Genomic DNA, 20,258 nt, shown 5'->3' with positions numbered 1-20,258 from the left:
ACCTGCTTGATCCTGACTAACTATGTAAAAGGTCCGTGTTACATTTAACCCCGCGTTAGGTTGTGCCCCGCGCTCCCCTACATTTAAAACATATTCAAGTAGACAAATGTTACTCTAAATTGTAATAAAATTTCACAATATTACTGCATGTTTTACTCTATTGCTGATCAAATTAATTCAGCCAAAAGAGCATAAGAGACTTTCAAAAACAGTCTAAAATCTTACTGACTGCCAAAATTAGAACAGTGGTGTATGTCTCATATATTATAACATAGGATAACTGCAATTAATTTGATTATTGGTATATAATCTATAGGTATATATATATATTTTTTTTTATTACAACATGTGTATAGCAACAGTACCATAAATAAATCATAGGGTATAAATAAATAAAATGGCAAAATCAATAGGCCTCACTAAGGAAACAGAAACAAAAGGAGCAAATGACTGAATCCGACAATACAGTACATTTGCATGAAAATGTGTATGAAATACGTTGCTGTGCTGTCAAGTACTTTTTCATATTACCTGCGTGACTTGAGTGACCTTTTCTGAGACGTTCTGTGTGCGGTCTTTAATCTTGCTGGGTGCTATGATCTCGATCTCTGTGGGGGAAGGTGGTCTGAGGTCCGAGCCGAAAGATATCGTCACCTGAGGGATGCGGCCAATGGCCCGGTGCCGCATCAAATCTGAGTCTGAGGTGGAGTTTAAGTTAGTGGGCTTCAGATCTGAGAAAGAAATATCACCCTCTGATCAGTTTTCATCACAGTAATAAAAAAACAAAACAAAAAAAAACATCACAGGGTTTTTGATTAAAACAATGTCATGCCACGTGACTTGCCCACCATCCTGTATGCATCTGCCAATTGCATTGCAGGTTATGTCACTGTTTGAGTATGCAATAATGAAAATGTGTTATTATAAACCTATGAGTCATTTGGACACCTATACAGAGACAGAATAAACTCTTTAGAGCTCGCACACACACAATCACAGTAATCACAGTCGCACAAAAGCATTGATTAGGACTACAGTTACAGAAATAGGTCTGTCAGGCCGCCACATGTGCCCATCTCAGCAGGGAACCAACAAGTCTTATTCTGGACTTCCAGAGACTTAAATGATACAATTTAACATATTCGAATGGGCCGCTTTGTTATGCTCATTATGCTTTGTGCTGCTTTTTGGAGTTGTTCCATAAAGTCCATTAGAAAACCATTCTAGCTCATTTTTATCAAAAGCTACTTCTATTTTAAGCTAATTGGTTGTGATCAGACTTATTATGTAGTCACGAATACATTCAAATATAATGCTCAATTTCCATCAAAAGCATATCCTGTACTCTGTCAATGGTTCACCTGTTTAATGCTAATGGAAGAGTTTAATCACAGCTAAGAGACGAAAGAGCTGATCAAACAAGGGCGCATGCAGCAATAAGCTGACTGACAAGCATCTGTTCCACTCAGTCCCGGCTGGGGGTCCCCGCTCATGTCTGACATATGACATATGATTTAAAAAGGAAGTAGCACTGCCCAGTAAGTCAATGTCTGAAAGAACAAAAAAAAAGAACCAGAAAGTACCAAACTTCTCTCACACTTCTTTTGTCATAAACACTATTTAAAGCCAGTGAAACTGCCGTCCAAGGATAAAGACAATACTGTTTACAACTTTGCCGTTTTCTCCACTGTAAAAGCCTGTTATAGGAAACAGTTTCAGGTTGGTAAACATACTGACACAGTGGCTTTGGAAGACCAAATATTTTGCACCCTATCGGAAAGTTTATTATGGAAGCTGGTTTCCATCACTGAGGAAACAAAAAAGGTCTTTCTCACTTTACGTCTCACAATTACGACTTTAGTTTTACTCTTAAGTTAATATCTTCAAATTAATTGCAAGTTTATATCTAACATTGCATTGTTTTGTGCATTGTTTATTTGTGGTTTTATGTTTTATGGATACTTGTTTACACTTTGTACAGCACTTTGGCCAACAGCTGTTGTTTTTAAATGTGCTCTATAAATAAATATGACTGACTGACTGACTGACTGACTGACTGACTGACATATCTATGACATATCTATCAGTGACTTTTATTTCTTAAATAAAATAAAAAATCTTTAAAAAAAAAAGTCGTAAACAAAACTTTTTGACAATATTGTATAAAAAAGTTGATTAATGCCCTAAACATTCCAAGACTTTACTTGTAATAAACATCTTCTGCCAAAAAAAAAAGAATCAAACTATATTTTATGTTAAGCCCTTACTTTATAATAGATTTCTATTAGAGAAAATGTGCTTTTTGTTTTTATCATAGCATCATCCTTTTGCTAGTGGACAAACAAAGAGAAATTCTGTTGGATTCTGTTTTTGTTCCTTTTGATGGATTTTTTTTTTCACAATTCTATTTTTTGTGAATTATGGCTTTGTTTGCACTAAATGTTTATCAAATGAAACTGGGTTCTCCTTGGTTGTTTTTAGTACAAGTGAGTGAGTTTTAGAGACATCCATGAGAATATATAATAAAGACTATTACTTGGTAAGCACAACATTAATAACTGTGATCTGAGATGTTATCTTAATTTGTTCAATCAACCGGAAAACCACACAGAGACGGGATGTTATGTGGATTCTTGTCTTGATGTCTTTCTACCTTCATACTGTCTGATGAGGTAGAAATAATACAATTTCGCACACAGTAATGTTTCTGACAGTACTAAGAACTAGATGATTGCGAACACAAACACTCATACCGCTCCACTGGTCCCTCATGCCCTCGATGTCATGCAGTGAGGATGCCCGACGCAGGCTGCATACGCTCTCTCTGGAGTGGCTGTGTTTGAGAGGGGGTCCGCCAGGCTCTAGCCAGTCTGAGGGCCGTGAGAGTGGGGATGAGAGGGAACATGAGGTCTGCTGAATCAAGGCCTGGGTCTCTGATTTTAAGCAGCTGTCTGGAGACATCTGGAGGTCTTTCAGGGCCACCTCCTCATGAGAGGGCTGCAGGACACATGGAGGGGAGCTGTAGATCACATGTCTGTGAGAATATGAACTTATGTATTGTATATGCACGGATGTACCTGTAGGTAGTCCACCACCACTCCTTCAAAGTGGTCCTGAGGGAGGGACGGCTGCCGTTTGACACGGAGAGAGGGCATTCTAAGTCTCATCTTGCGTCTCTGACCTGATACAGAAACACAAGTTTAAATAATCAAAGAGGAAGATATTTTTGCTCAAAGCTCAGAGGACATGACTGGTGAGAAACGAGTTCTAGTCTTTCTGGTTCTGAAGTCTGGTATGTCCTTTTAGTAACGTCTGACGGGCACAGTGTGTGATAATAATGAGATCTCTTTTAAAACCTGTGAAGCAGGAGAAGAACCCATTTTCTCTCATTTAAATACATTGCTGTCTAGGAGAAACTAGATATTAAGAAATTAAAGAGATTTATTGTGATTTTTATATACTAGATTACTAAGGCATGGAACTGAGGAAATTTGTTAGATAACTAAATATAATATAATAATAATAATAATAATGTTTAAAAACATTATACATTATAAACTATAACTTTAAATATTTGTTTCATTAATGATAACAATAATACAAATATTTAAAATAATAATATACAATTATTTTGATTTTATTTGTCAACATATAATATAATTAAATATAATGATAAAAATGTTACTTATTTTAACTTAAATCAATTTAACTTATGTCAACTAAATATATCATAGTGTCTAATATAAAAGTGAAATGCAACAATGCCTAGGGCTACACCTACACACCAACCTCACACCAAGCACAGCAGTCAGCAGTGTGTTTTCCTTATAAGGCTGTTACAGAAAGGGCCAGAATCTCAGTACACACAGAGAAAGGGGGGACACGCACCTGCCTGTAGCCAGCTGTGTGCCATCCGCTGTTTAATGCCACCTTTTTTCATAGATGGGTCTAAAAACTCCTGGAAGTTTAGGATGAACATGATTACGACTCCTTCCTCATTCTTTACTGGAACGACATCAACTAAACATGGCCTACACGCCCCTGAAAGGCAGAGAGAGAGAGACAGGAGAGAAAGAGAATTCATGTAGTTAACAGGGATGTCAGCTAGCAGAGATGTTTGAGTACAAAATACAGCAGAAAATTTGTTTAGTTTTCATGAAGAGCTGCTATGAATACCAGTGTGAGGGCTGTGAGTAGTCTAAACACACTCACACTTACACAAACACACAATAAGACACCCACACACAGGTGCTGCCGTTCAGGGGGTCTGACTTTGAGTAAACATAAATCTAAGAAAAAGAAAAAAAAGGGGGGAGACCGTGGAGTGCTGTAACACATTCTTTCAGTGTCTGTGTAATTTTTTCACTATGTCTGACTATGAATTAAAATGGTTTATAAATCTACTCATCCCTAAACTGTGAACATTTATTTCAAGTTTAGAGAGTGCTGTTATTATCCCACCACAGGCAGCATTAATAGAAATGAAATGAAATAAAATATGTACAATTTATGCCATCCCCCATCTCCTCCTCATTTCTTTTTAAACATTTCAATTCAATGTAATAAACATACAGGAAGTATTTTAATTCAAAACAGCAAATAAAATTAAAAAGGGAATAAGCATAAGCTAACAACTCTAAAACTAGTTTGTGACGAATGTGACCTGTGCTGGCAAAATTAGTCAGAATGAGCAAATTTTCAAAATGAGTTCTTGTTATTTTCACATACTCCATTAAAAAAACCTTCATAATGATGTACGATTTGTTGGAATCGGACAAGGAATTAATGAGCTGCACCTGTTTGAAGTCAACAAAGTAAATTTTGAGAAAGATCTAGTTACAAATTTCTGAAGTTCTAAAACAAAATCACCTAGCAACCATACCTTAAAATCCCTGGTAATAACACCAAATTTGGCACACACAAGTCAAAACCTATATCTATATGTTCAACCTTATTGAAAATATTTATATAACGAATATTTAACATAGTTACCTAACTGATTTTTCAGCTTAGCAGTCAGTTTGTGCCACTGGTTAAGGGCTACCCATGTAGCAATCCATGTAGCAAAATTATGCAACAAAATATCAATAATAACAATAAATAACTAATTGCAAAGCTTATTGCGACTGGTTAGCAACAAGCTGGTTTTGTTTACATCAGCATGGGATTGAAAATCCGATTTCATTGGTACAGACTCATGCCATCGAGAATTTGCTATGAATATACACAAAGTTGGAATGCTGCACTTTACAACGATACCAAACTTATGTTGAGCGCCATGCAGTCGCCGAGAAGCGAGCAGGGAAAACTGCAATTTTTGGGAGATACCCTTGGGAGATTTCATTACGAAGCATGGCATTAGTTTTCACTGTTACGCTGATGATACTCAGCTCTATATTTCTTCACGCCCTGATGAAACATACAAATACACAAAATTAACGGAATGCATAGCTGATATAAAAAAATCAGATGACTAGTAATTGCCTACTACTTAATTCTGAAAAAACAGAGGCTTTAATTATTGGACCAAAAACCTCTGCATGTAATAGCCTAGAATACTGTCTAACACTTGATGGCTGCTCTGTCAAGTTGTCGTCATCAGTTAGGAACCTGTGTGCTCTTTGATACCGATCTTTCATTTGAAAGCTACATTTCTAGTATCTGTGAAACCGCATTCTTACATCTTAAAAATATATCCAAATGACAACATATGCTCTCAATGTCAAATGCAGAAAAGTTAATTCATGCATTCATGACCTCAAGGTCGCCCTGAATTCCAGCTGGTCCAAAACACAGCAGCTAAAGTTCTTACTAGAACCAGGAAGTATGACCATAATAGCCCGGTTCTGTCAACACTGCATTGGCTCCCTATTAAACATTTTTTAAAATCTTGCTGATTACTTATAAAGCCCTGAATGGTTTAGCTCCTCAGTACTTGAGCGAGCATATAACGCATTATAGTCCTTCACGCTCATTGCGATCCTAGAATATGTAACGACTTACACAAATCAGTAACAAGTATTTGTTATATTTAACAAATAATCTTTTAAACCACTCACCAACCACAAAACAAGGAGCCAAGGTGTATACGTCAAACCCCCAAAGTAAGAGAGTCAGGCCTCTGGTTGCCATGGTTTTATGACCTGAAAGAATGCAGCCCCTTGCTCTAATAGGAAAGGACAGACACATCAAGCAGACACTTCTGCATTAATTTATAGACAAACTGTTCTATAAATGAACATGCATCCCAGGACATTGTGTGTATGATTATTATTATTATGTCTTGTATAGTGTCTCTTGCATTTGTATTTATTTCATGCATGCTTTATGATAGAACTACTAGTTAATGTAACCCCACCTATTGTCATGATTCTGCCATCTTGTCTTTGATTTCACTGGTCTTGTGGCAGGATCATGGCAGACCCATGTTTTATGTACAAGCGCATGGTCTGTTATTTGGACCATGTGCTTGTGTTGTCTCGTCTCGTCACCCCGCCCCCTTGTTATCCTCGTCTTGTGATTATTGTCTAGTCAGTTTCACCTGTCCTCGTCATTAGTGTTCCCTATTTAATCCTCTTGTATCTGCTGTCTTTTGTCGGTTCATTGTGATTGTTACCTGAGTGTTAATCCTTGGTCAGAGTCTGTGAGTATCTTGTCAAGAGTTTTAGTCCTGTTGCGCTATTGCCTGTAAAGGTTATTTGTGTCCCTATAGTTATCTGTCTCAGTCTTGTTAGTCTACATAGTCCAGTCTTGTTTTGCCCCCTCGTGGGCTTTGTTTTTCCTGTTTTTGTATCAATAAATCCTGTGTTCATTGCATCTGCTGTCTGCGCCTGGGTTCACCTTCCCCCTCATAACAGAATGAATCGACCAAAGAAGAACCCAGCAAGCAGTATGTCCTCTCAACTCCAGCGACAGTTGGAGTTCCGTGAACAATGCTGGTTGTCGGCTCCCACCGACAGAAAGGGGGTCAACCTTCCAGTCCTGCCCCAGGGTGAGCGGATCCTGAGAGATTATGCCAAACTTTGGGATCATTTCTCCCGGGAGGAGCCACAAGCTTCTTCCTCGAGTTCTCCACCCTCTGCCTGTTTGCCAGAGATCCCGGTGGGTCGTGTTTTGGCCGTCATCTCTCAAGGGGATCAGGCTCTCTCCGTTTCTTCTCCCGAGGTTTCATCCACACCCGCAAGTCTCCGTGGAAAACGAGGGAGACGGATTTCCTGGGAGTCTGCTTCGGAGTCTTCAGCGACGGAGTCTTCCCTGCCTGAGACAGCCCTCTCACTTCCAGTCATGGACCCTGCTGCGCTTCTTCTGCCGATCACCAGTCCAGCTGTGACATCAGCTCCGCGTCCCAGAAGGAAGAGGAGGAGGAAGGGACCCTCTTGTCCTCCGTCTCTGTCTTCCCATGAGCCCGCTCCAGCAAGCGCCGTCCATGAGCCCGCTCCAGCAAGCGCCGTCCATGAGCCCGCTCCAGCAAGCGCCGTCCATGAGCCCGCTCCAGCAAGCGCCGTCCATGAGCCCGCTCCAGCAAGCGCCGTCCATGAGCCCGCTCCAGCAAGCGCCGTCCATGAGCCCGCTCCAGCAAGCGCCGCCCTAGAGGCCGCTTCAGCAAGCGCCGTCCCAGAGCCCGCCTCAGCAAGCGCCGTCCCAGAGCCCGCTGAGAGAGTTGCGGCCGATCTAGCCGCTAAGGAGGTTCTGCGAGCAGTTTCAGCTCATCAGGAGATGCCCGTCATTGCGGCCAAGACCCTTTCCAATTACCCGTCTCGTCGCTATTCTTGAACCCCCTGTCTGTCCTGCCTTGTCCTCAGCTCCCAAGCCTGTCTCTGTGAGCGCTGCACCTGATCCTGTCCCTGTGAGCGCTGCACCCGAGCCTGCCGCTGTTATTGCTGCACCCTGTCCTGCCCCTTTGCCTGCTATGTCTCACGTCAGGAGTCCCGGTTCCGCATCCCCTGTGTCCTCGTCTGAATCTGCTGCTGCTAATTCCCGGTCTGTTTCCCCGTTCGTCCCTGTCTCCACCAGCCCCCGGACTGTTTCCCCGTTTGTCCCTGTCTCCACTAGTCCCCGGACTGTTTCACCGTTCGTTCCTGTCTCCACTTGTCCCCGGACTGTTTCCCCTGTCACCATTAAACCCCGGACTGTTTCTCCCAAGACCTCTACTCATGTGTCCCCGTCCAAGCCTGCCCGGAGTTCTCGTCCTCAGCCCTCCTCCCGTGGACCCAAGACCCCCAGTCCTCCCTTCCACCCTGGACCTCCCCCCATGAACTCTGTGTTTCCTCCACCTCCTTTGCCTTGTATGTTGTTTTTGATCTTTCACCCGAACCCCGTTATTGTTTATTCCTGTTTGCCATTGTTAGTGTTTTCCATGTTTTGTTGGTGTTTATCTATGTCACAGTCTGTCTTGTGTTTAGTTTCCCCTTGAGGAGCGTCTGGAAGCCGCTCCTTAAGGTGGGGGTTCTGTCATGATTCTGCCATCTTGTCTTTGATTTCACTGGTCTTGTGGCAGGATCATGGCAGACCCATGTTTTATGTACAAGCGCATGGTCTGTTATTTGGACCATGTGCTTGTGTTGTCTCGTCTCGTTACCCCGCCCCCTTGTTATCCTCGTCTTGTGATTATTGTCTAGTCAGTTTCACCTGTCCTCGTCATTAGTGTTCCCTATTTAATCCTCTTGTATCTGCTGTCTTTTGTCGGTTCATTGTGATTGTTACCTGAGTGTTAATCCTTGTCAAACCTTTGTCAGAGTCTGTGAGTATCTTGTCAAGAGTTTTAGTCCTGTTGCGCTATTGCCTGTAAAGGTTATTTGTGTCCCTATAGTTATCTGTCTCAGTCTTGTTAGTCTACATAGTCCAGTCTTGTTTTGCCCCCTCGTGGGCTTTGTTTTTCCTGTTTTTGTATCAATAAATACTGTGTTCATTGCATCTGCTGTCTGTGCCTGGGTTCACCTTCCCCCTCATAACACCTATATCGTGTCTTCTATCCAATTAATGCTCATTTAACGACTCACACTTTAGTGGACATCACCTCCTCATAGAATGCAGTGTTTGTTATATTAATCAGAGTAAAAATGGGCACAAACTGCCAGACCCGTTCTAACCATGCTCCATAAGGGTCATAAATGCTGTAAAATCCACCTTTCTCATTGGTCAAGCCAACCCTGAGAGGTGTGACTTTTCCCAGGCTTTATAGAAGTTCCTCCCCCTCTTCCTATTTCTGTTGGTCGCTGTGTGTGTGTGGTGCAACCATGCGGTCGCCGGCCCAGCAGGCCCAACACATCAAGCCATCTGCAACTTCCTCGACCATGATGGTCACTTACCATTTTATCCATGTATGTTTTAACCATAGACTCCGTTAATCCCGGACACCATTTCCCAGAACCCACTGCTCATTATTAGTTTACTGGTTTCAGCTGTGTCTTGTTAATCATATCATTACCCTGTCTATTTAAATGCCTTTTGCCTTAATCCAGTATGAAGTCTTGTTTGTTTGTTTTTGGTTAACATTCTCCGTCAGCATTTCAAGTTTATCCCTGCCTGAGTCTTGGAGTCCTTGTTCCTGTCTGCACTTTGTGGATTGTATTTGTGTTCGGACTGATTACATGTGCTTGACCCTCTGCCTGGTATGGTATATGACCTTGGATTATATTTGTCATTAAATTGCGTTTGGATTATCACTCTCACTTCGGTCTGCTGTCTTGCCACAGTTTAGTTAATAAAACTTGTGCACAATACATATTTGGTTCTGATTCACTGCTTGCCGCAAAGTCAATTTAACGATTTCTGGTCTTGTTACATGCTCTAAGAAAGAATTATTTTTATGTGGCCGTGAAATATTAATTTCTTAGAATTAATGAATAATCAAAATTGTTCGCTGGACGAACTGATTAATTGATTGTAATATGAATTTAGCTACATCTAGCTAATCAGATTTACATTCAAATATTCATAATTAATTATATGTTATGATTAATTATACATTTTTCCTCTTTGAGCTAATTTGTTACAAATATCAAAACCGTATATAACTTCCTAGCCTTGTTCGGGAGGCAGACCCACTCTGTCAGTTTAAATCTAGATTAAACCTAGCATTCACATAACGCACTATCACACTTCTATAATTCAAATGCTATAAAGTATTATTAGGAGACCAGGGACACTTCTCATAACATCTGATGTACTTGCCAGAATGGCATCTACGCTTATGTTATTCTTCCTGTTTTATCCTTATCCCGAAGTTACATTAGTCAGCCGGATCTGGTCTGTTTTCAGATGGTAGACCTGCACATAGAGATGACCTGAATGTCTTCAGAAACCACAACACCAAGAATAAGAGAAAGACCGCCTATGAAGACCATCAGCACAGATCCTCAGCAAAGACTACAAGAACCAGACAAGTCCTCTGTCTGAATGCCAGCATCTTCAAATAGGAGGAGCCGGATGAAATATCCTGACTGATATCAATTCACAACATGACTTGTGATGCAGCCTGGAATCATAATCACACCATGCTTGTTCATTTGGCAAGTGGATAACTGGTCTCTCGATTGAGCCTGGTTTCTCCCAAGGTTTTTTCTCTGTTTCTCAGAGTTCGGGTTCCTTGCCACTGTCGTCTCTGGCTTGCTTAGTTGGGGACACTTAATATTCAGCAATATTATTGATGTGACTGCACTGACACTGAGCTGGATGATGACATCAATGTTTTCTCCAGAGTTGCTTTATAGCTGAATTGAACTTGTTTCATAATTGATCAACTTTACACAGTTATTGAACAAAACTGAATCAACACCGAACTGATTTCAACTGAATAATAATGACCATTTACTATTGCCTTTTTAGAGCTGCTTTACGGCAGAATTGAAGTCTGTTTACATCATTGAATCATTATTTTCCTGTTTATCACTGTAAATCTGCTTTGAAACAATCTGTTTTGTATAAAGTTCTATATAAATAAAGGTGACGACTTAAAATAGAAAACAGTTATTTTACAGTCAAATAAATACAGCCTTGGTGGGCATCAGAGACTTATATATTACTGTCCCCTAACTTTTAAACAGTAATGTAGATGAAAAACTTGTGTGGATGTTTTATCTCAAATGAAAGACAATCTGCTAATTCAGATGACACCATTCTGTCCTTTAACATCCACATCCGGTTCATGTATAAGTGATTTCACCCCTGGGGATCATTTCTAATTGGTGAAACTCCCTGGTCTCCAGAACTCTCAGACAAACACACAGATGCACTGAGAACATTTAGAGGTCACTTATATTTTGGCTATGATGCTTTCATAGAGCCTTTCAGAGAAATCAAAGCATCATGAGTTGTCCTTTTAACCCAGACACAGCAAAGTAATAAAGAGAGTGAAAAATGGTATGAGAACACAGAGCACAGAGAGAGTCACAGGAATGAGAAGGGAGTGATGGCAAGGAGGACAGAAAAACCAGAGAAAGAACAGCATGATTAAAGTCAGCCAGACCCCCCTCAGCTCTTGACTAAAGCAGGCCATCAACCACTCTAAATATAGACCCTGCCCTCACACACACACACACACACACACACACACAAAGGTGCTGTTCAGTCTCCAGCTCAACTGTGACACAGATCGAGATGCTGTATCCACTAAAATATGTGATGGATAAAAAGAACAGAGGGGCGGCGGCATGTGTGAGCATGTGCATGTCAGCCTATGCGTGCATCTGAGCTCAGTGCATTAGTTTTGTGATAGGGTGTGAGTCTCTGGAGTCCTGTTGTCATGGTAATGTTATCAGTGCCCTGCTTCCCGGCGGAAGGAACACCTGTCTACTTTCTAGCTGAGGTACAATGAATGCACACATGCACAAACACTGGCTTAACGACATTCAGAGAGCCAATGACTCCATTCATTTGTTCCTGTCTGAGGAGACTAAAGACATAAACACAGAGTCTGTGGGATTGGTGGCTCTGTTAGACAAACAGGCCCTCAGCTGGTCTCTGTATTAAGCAAGTCCACCAAAGGACGATAACTATAACAATAACAGTAAATATATAGTTCTAAAAATTACTCTAAATATAGAAGAATAGAGGAATTCACACCACAACTATAACGATAATGGCACAGAGAAAAAATTCTGTCAGGACCACTACTGTCAAAGATGATTGACAATTAGCACACAGTTTGGATTGGCTGTATGGTTCCGTCCTGGGCAAGAACTCCCCGCCCTAGCATGGATAAGGGCAGGGAGCACAGCCATAATCCCCTTATAGGGCAAACAGAACAAGCAGAACCAACATAACCGTATTAAAGATATCATTAACACTATTAATAACAATAAATTATTGTAACAACGTAATCAAGATAAATGACAGTCTGATTCGAAGAGGAATGCTGTATCCGAAGGCTAAGTCCTGACTGTGTGAGAGTAGGAGCTGTGATAGAAGTCATATTCTTATAAGTAGACATGGATCAGCTGAGAGTAAGCTGATGCGAGCTTAACTGACTTGACCTGCCAGAACTGGTCCTATGCTTGATTATCGCAGGAATCACTTTCAGAAAAAATTTCTTTTCCAGCTGATGAATGATAAAAATACTGACAGCCAATCAGAATCTATCCTGCTTTAAGAGCTCAAGCATTTAAAGTGGTCGCCGACAGAACTGCAGTAATTGTCTAGATTGGCAATATGTTTAACTATTAAAATCCTTTTTTTGTTTGTTTGTTTTCTATTTATAAAAAAAATAACAGCACGTGAATTACACTTTATGTAAAATGCATTTATGGCAAAGAACGCACAGATGCAGATGTCATGACAATCTATCTGCTTCTGACATTGGTGCTGCACCTGCTGCCGATTGAAGAACATGCTGAATAACACTGACTAAAAGACGGGGAGGAGCCGAAGCCTGCCGCTGTTTTCCTTTGTGTTTTAAAGGGGACTGAGGCGAGCATGAATTTGTGTACAGATTACGGAGTTAATTACAATATTTAAAAAGAGGGCCTAGTGACAGAGGGCCTAGTATCTGGTGTATCTGCATTAGTTGCGATAGTAATGATGTGCATCAACATCAGCACAATGCAAAAATACTTTCTCACACAAGCCATATTTTGGTATGTAAGGAAATTGTGAGTGAAATCCTTGCTAAGCCCAGCATACCTTCCTTAGAGTAGAACAGGATCTCCACCTTGCGCTCTTCTGACCCGAGCAGGGCCTGTGCCAGCTGTCCCAGGGCGCTCTTTATAGTGCCCGGCCCCACCAGGAACTGACACGTGCAGGACTGTTGCATGATCTCTGCCCGCGAGAAACCAAACATCTGACAGAAGCCCTCATTGCAGTAGATAATCCCACAGTTCTTCACCTGGGCGTTAGCAATCAGGAACTTACGATCTGGTCAGATAAGTGTTAAGAAAGAAAAAAATAATTGACATGAACTTTCCACTGTTATCAGGGACAAAAAGACATCTAAAAGTGCATTTAACACACACTGAACTTTTGTGGGACATGTTGTCACATTATAGGCCAATGGGGTAAGTAGTCACAATGGACAACTTCTTGTTCTTATTATTCTAAAGTATTACTATTATTACTATTGATTTACATTTAAAACAACTTGTCTCAACCTGACATGAAAAAATCATGAATTCACATTTTCTCATCATTAAGAAACAAACATTTTATCTATATCAAGAGGGTTGTGAACAATGTATTTAAACTACATGTTTGAAAGCAACATACAAAACAACTGCAAGAGAAATGAGAACTGATAACTTTTATGTAACCGGACTTTCTTACTGAGAGTTACGTTTTCTTCTCAGTGTATTAACTAGCTCTTCTCCTCCTCAATACAGGATACAAATAGTTGGATTCAATTTGAGATAATTGAGATAATTAGTGAAAATGCTTCTAATTTTTACAACTATTAGTGACCTAAAAATAATGTATTTTTAACTTTGAATTTTTAAATCCATAAAAAAAATGTTTCAGATTATCAAAAAAAATCTAATACATATCCACACTTTGATTGTAGGGATGCTTTTGATGTGATTATTGTCTTGTCTGTTTTATGTCTCTCTTTTCTCTTTCTCCTTCCTCAGCCTGTATAATACTACAGAACATTTTCTGTATTTCCGATGGCTGCTTTGATAACAGGAAATATGCTGACAGGTGCTATTTTTGCAGCAAGAGCTGAATCACATATCAGCTTCAACAGGTGGAGAGCAACACAGTTCATCTAAAGACGGTTAAGATTGAATGGAAATAATTCCTAGCTCCTTTTAGCAAATTAAAATTCTCTATATATATATATTCAAGGGGATTTTACCTGTGCCTCTAAGGACACACACTGCCTGCTTCTATCTCTGCTTAAACTCAATGTTGTTTCTCCATCTCTGAATGTTAATTGTGTTTGGTGACAGGAACTTTAATGCCCCTCAGCATCAAACTCATTATCGCCTTTTTACTTCAGGAATAGAACACAACGCACTGAGATGGTTGCCTAGCAGCCGCAAAATGACACTTAGTCTTTACTGATAGTGAGTGAAAAGAGGAGCTGCAGGCTTACTCACATTCACAATATCTACATGCGCAGGCACACATATACATGCTTGTATACTTAAAAGATGAAGTATTAGCAATACACACATTTGCTTACTGAATGGGGATATAATTGTTGCATTATTCCAAATAAATAATAAATGTAAAGAGTTTCACAAAAATGTATAAAATTCACAAATTAATAAAGTGAGGAAAATATTTACAAATGTGTTTTATGTGTTTTATGTCACAAACACAACTCTGCCTGGCATTCATTTGTGAATCATTTCCTGTGCATCTGTGAATCATTTCCTGTGCATTTGTGAATCATTTCCTGTGCGTTTGTGGATGGCTGCACGTATTTGTGAAATGCTTTCTGTGTATTTGTAGATCCCTTCTAGAACACTTCTAGAGTCAAGATGTGAATACAAATCCACAAATAAGTGGACTCCACCCACCGTCTACTTAAACCAATCAGATAACAGCCAAATTGCGCTGACCAATCGTAGCATGTTTTCACTACAACCAATCACGTTTGGCTTTACACTCGGGGCAGGAACAGTTTCATTTTGCACCCCTGAAAGGAACTGTATTCTAAGGGCGCTTCGTTCAAACTGAGATGAAGTGTTGTTTGTGTGGTTAAAACACCTTGCTTCCAAAAACTTATTAGAGTTTAAGGCTTCTTTTTATTTCCATCAGGACCATCCATCCTCTCTACAACGGATGTCGAGTCAGCGCGTCAAAAGCAAATAGTACCCATTATATTATTTAAAGGGGTGGTTGATTATGATTTCACTTTTCTAACTTTAGTGAGTGTGTGATGTTGCTGTTTGAGCATAAACAACATCTGCAAAGTTACAACGCTCAAAGTTCAAAGCAAAAGAAGATATTTGCTTTTAAAGAAATCGTTTTTTAAGGACCCCCGCCCCTGTGAGGTATTTTGAGCTAAAACTTCACTTACACAATCTGAGGACAACAGAGACTTATTTTACATACTTTGACGTGTCCAGTGTAGACAGGGGTAGATGATGTAAGACATGGCACAACGCCAAGGCAGCAACATAGTGTCGGCCCAGATCCGGCCCACATCTGGTACACGTGGATTCCACAAGGCCCAGATGTGGGCCGGATCTGGGTTGACACTAGGTTGCTGTCTGGGCGGCTAATTATGCCTTTTAAAGCTCAATCGTGGTGGCATATATATGACATATGTACCAAATATGAGCCCAAATGACCATCAGTGATTTAAAAGTACGAGCCTCAGCATCCCTGCAGCTGTACTGGGGTTTTGTGAGTGTATATTAATGCAAATAAAATCTTGCAATTCTGATACATCTTAGCTTTTATTTTGGATGCTGCAAGTAACTTTTACAATCAAAACTATTAAGTCTGATTCATATGAAATATTATTTGTGTGGTTAAGTGTTTTAACCGATATATAATGCATATCGCTTGTCTGCTGGGAATGTCACTTTTAAATGCATGATATGATCTCTTTGGAATGCAACAACCTGTCACACGTTTAAAAAGAACCCACCTATATCTTCTCTACAGACAAAGGGAATCATAATACATGCTTTTAACTTTTAAAATACAATTTTTAATGCTCTATAGATCATCAAATCCATCATGAGGTTGAATCCAGTCATTCATTAGTCAGCTACTTATTGATGCTTTTCTGTTCTATCTTAAATAACGTGACGCTTCCATTATGCGTTGTTCCCATAACAGAGATGTAAAGCGCTGTTCCTCTGGCATTTTCAAAGGCATATAAAATATAATACTATGCCTTGGCCTGATACACAGTCTAATGGTCTAATGAAATCCAAATTTTAAACATTTTTACTGTACCAATTTTATGGGCGTTGTACTTCTGATTTGAGCCAATGAATGATGAATGAATGAACAAAAATATTTCAGGCCAAGACCGCCCTGATTTGTAAACAAATCAGGATTGGTTGGAGTGTGACTCAGCTCAATGGATTCTGATTGGCTTATGTAGGCGGTGGGTGGAGTTAACTATCCTGGATTTGTATCCAGGGCTACGTTCAGCCCCGACAAAACGTTGCACAACGTTTTTTAAAGGGGCATTATGCAGAAATCCCGTTTTTGTCAAACAGCGACCCCTAGAGTTACTGTAGAGTACTTGAATTTAACGTTACTGTCGTAAATACCACTCACTCAGAGCGTGACATGCCTGTTACATAGTATACAATAGTACATTGTGTTTAATTTGTCGTTTAATGAGATATAATATATGTTGTTAGTGGTGAGAATTTTCACGTGATTAAATACATAGATCCGACAATTTTAATGGTCCAGAGGCAGAACTTTTGCCAAGTGTGTTAGAGGTTCTGGGTTCTAATCGGTACTAGCTAGTAGTATAGTTTATTTTCCTCATCAAAACCGATTGTTTATTAGTGGTTGTATTTCAAGCAGGGACATGTTTTTTGTGCATTAGGTTTTGTGATTTCACAATAACAAAATATAGAGAGTCTCTCAGTCCCCGCAACGGATTCAGGCGCGCGTCACAACAGAACACTTATCTGCACCACTGATCGCAGAGGCAACGAGCACTTTGGTCACTTGATTTCTAAAATAACACATTTCAGATCGCCTCTTATTTAACAAACGAACGAAATGAATGCTCTACTAGAGTTACCTGGAGATGTTTTATTTGTTTGTAATGGTAACGTTACATCCGTGCCGCGAGAAGTTTCAATGGGGACATAACACACCCGCAAATTATGCCTATGCTCGTGTCCGACTCCTCGCTCGGTCAGTCTGCCGTTTCCTCTTTCTCTGTTCCTCCGACAATGCTTTCCTAGCTTTCTGCATCTTATATGCCGGCTCAGCCATGACGATAGTGTGACAAACTCCATCCATCTATACCTTGTTCCTGTGTGTATGTGTGCAGTTGCCGTAAAGGAATATGTTACATCGCGAGAGCTGATATCACGCGATACTTCCTGACGCGGCCCGCCGCACCGAAGTTGCAAGTGAGATTTTTTCGCTCACAGGCACCAGGGGGGGTCGAGACGCCCACCATTCAACCCGAAAGAAGTTATATAACCATTTCAATAACTCTGAAGCTGTTCAGTTAAGCTAAAAAAGCTGCATAGTGTCCCTTTAAACAGAAACGGTGATGCGTTGAACACACTGATCTGATGACGCAAGAGTTGCATCTATGGCAGCTGAGAAGGCCATTCTTTGTGTTCTTTGTGAAGAATTTTCGGAGCCTGATGAAGTCGGTATAAATATGTGGTTAATACTACAAAATATGCCCGATGTTATAACTGCACTTGCCGCCCAGAGCACAAGAGAACATCCCAATCTCGAGTGAAGGGATTTGTGGAAACTGCAATGGAAGCACATATTTTACCTAATTCAGATTAAAACACATCTATTTAGCCTCTGACTTTATTTGTAGTTCATACTGTTTTAATACCCTGTATTTTCTTTCTAATTTTTAGGAAAAGCACGTAATTACCATTGTTTATTTCTATATACCAAATGTCATACACTTGCAATGAAGCTAAAAATAAACAACTACATCATTATGTTGATATCCTATATTTTTACAATAAAACTTACGACAAACATGTCTTCTAATATCCTCAGTTGTTGCGTATACCGAGCTGCAGCTGCATCGAACACATTTGTAAATTACTCTCCTTGAACACATTGTGCAAGTTCACTTTAATACCGCTTGCTTTATATACATGTTGCTGCTGATTGGACTGCAGTTCCGACACACCCACCAAACAAGAGAAAACGTATCTCAAACCCTGTTGCACACCGTTTCCAGGAAACATGACGTTCAACCCGGAAACCAAAACGTTGCGCACCGTTTTGAACTTGAACATGCCCCAGGTCTTGACTAGAAATGTCTCAAAATCCACAAAATGCATTTGGGGATCTACAAATGCACAGGAAACTATTCACAAATGAATGCCAAGCAGGCAGAGTTGTATTTGTGACATAAAATACATTTGTAAAAAAAAAAATTTTTGTAGAGTTTATGAAACTCTTTACTTTCACCTGTAGGCCTATATAAAAATAGAAAAACTTTGACTTCTGGGGAAGAACCCTCATTAAGGGCCTTAAAGAGCAGGCATAGGCCTACGGCTAGGCCATGGGATTATCATGGGTAAGACTAGATTTAGGGTAATTAGGGCATGGATAGAGATTAAGGTTAGGATTTGGATCTCAAATTTCAAAGGGCTCTTCTTCATAAAGATAAAACTAAAACTTGTAAACCTTCTGTTAAAAATGCTTCCTCCTTTAGACTTTGAAACAGAGAGTGAAAGGATCAAACATGCATAGGACAAATGTGGTGAAATAGCCTACACATTGGAATTTGTTAACGGGATATGAAAACTGATATTATGCAAATTTCATTTCGTAGTAGGCTATGTGTAATGACACATTTGTCCAAAATCAGGAAACATGATTGAATGAATAAAGCAGGTGCACAACATTAATAAACACACGCGCGCACATACAGAGAAGAATGGAAAAATAAAGAGACAGATGGTTGTTAGCAATTTTCCATGTTAGTCATTAGATTAGTTTTTCCACTGCATTTACATAATGTAGATAAAATAAGCTGGCTTTGTTGAATTGCTCTCTCACCTGATGATCAACTGCCATGCAAATCAAATCTTAAACTGATACCAATGACTGACCTACACACTTCCAATGGCCGCTCGCTCTCTGACTGACAGTTTCTCGCGAGTACGACCCCAATTGCTAAACAAAAAAAATAACATTGCTATGATGACTACTACAACAACACACGTCTGAGCTATAAAATATCTTCTTACCCAAAGAAAGAAAATAAAAAGTTTTTAAACTTACTTTGCCCGTCAAATTTCCGGATGATGGTGTCCAGATAAGTGTTCTGAAGAGCGACGTGTCCCCGGCGCACAGGCATTTTCACGCGTGGACAGATTCAAGAGCCCTCTTATTCTGGTTCTCTCTCTCTTTCAAGGACGACCGAGCAAGACAAAATACGATAATCTAGAACTTGTACACATTGTACAAGAAACAAGTGTTTAGCCCCAGCAATAAACAAAAAGGACACGTGAATGCTAAAGGGTTCCTCGCGAAAGTGAAAAATCGCCGAGTCTAAATGCAAAATAAAAGAAAACGGTTTGTATGAAAGCAAATGTCTTGCTTCGAGTTTTGGGACTCGAAACTCTCGCGCCGTCAGATGAAATGTCGCTGCGTGCTGTGCTAACGCATGGATGTGCTCACTGAAACATATTCTGAAACAAAAATATAAGAACAACGCGAGACAGCAGACCTGAGGCACGAGACCTCAGAAGCAGCCAGTCTGATGAAGCTCGTTGTGGAATAATGGTAGGTTGCCTTTACAGGGGAGGCAGTGGACACAGCTGTCACTTTTGACAGAAGGCAGATGCGCGCTCCTGCTCCTCTCTCTCTTTCTCCCTCTCTCAGAGAGCGTGCGTTTATCTATGTGTGTCCTAGTGGGATGCAGTCCACCAACGAGCACAACATTTCCACTAAACACAATAGCAGTAGGCTACTTACTGTCGTATTAGCATTTAGCAGACGATCATAAATGTTTGTGATAAAGTTTGTGTGTTTTTTTCTTGATAACTGATTTTTTTTTGGTGAATTTATATCTTCCATATATAGCCTATATATATATATATATATATATATATATATATATATATATATATAGAGAGAGAGAGAGAGAGAGAGAGAGAGAGAGAGAGAGAGAGAGAGAAAGG

At 40.1% G+C, this 20,258-nt stretch overlaps 1 protein-coding gene across 4 annotated transcripts in view; it reads right to left on the bottom strand.

The window, feature by feature from the left end:
* Nucleotides 1-19,960, bottom strand: part of kcnh6a (potassium voltage-gated channel, subfamily H (eag-related), member 6a) — a 63,743-nt gene extending 43,783 nt beyond the window's left edge. For 2 of the 4 annotated variants that reach the window (XM_056238084.1, XM_056238085.1), the window contains exons 1-6: nt 19,357-19,958; nt 13,120-13,350; nt 3,889-4,041; nt 3,078-3,181; nt 2,754-2,997; nt 532-731 (exon numbers count right to left, since the gene is read on the bottom strand). In XM_056238084.1, the coding sequence (XP_056094059.1) occupies nt 532-731; nt 2,754-2,997; nt 3,078-3,181; nt 3,889-4,041; nt 13,120-13,350; nt 19,357-19,432 (1,008 nt within the window). In that variant the 5' untranslated portion in view covers nt 19,433-19,958. Of the gene's footprint in view, nt 1-531; nt 732-2,753; nt 2,998-3,077; nt 3,182-3,888; nt 4,042-13,119; nt 13,351-19,356 lie in introns of all 4 variants that reach the window. The other 2 variants (XM_056238088.1, XM_056238086.1) reach the window with 2 other exon arrangements.
* Nucleotides 19,961-20,258: the final 298 nt, after the last annotated feature.

This window comes from Rhinichthys klamathensis, unplaced genomic scaffold (genome assembly GCF_029890125.1).
Source record: "Rhinichthys klamathensis goyatoka isolate OS25496 unplaced genomic scaffold, OSU_Roscu_1.1 h1tg000507l_1, whole genome shotgun sequence".
In the NCBI taxonomy this organism is placed as follows: domain Eukaryota; kingdom Metazoa; phylum Chordata; class Actinopteri; order Cypriniformes; family Leuciscidae; genus Rhinichthys; species Rhinichthys klamathensis.
The sequence above is the reverse complement of the archived record's forward strand: the minus strand, read 5'-3'. Positions and strand labels throughout refer to the sequence as shown.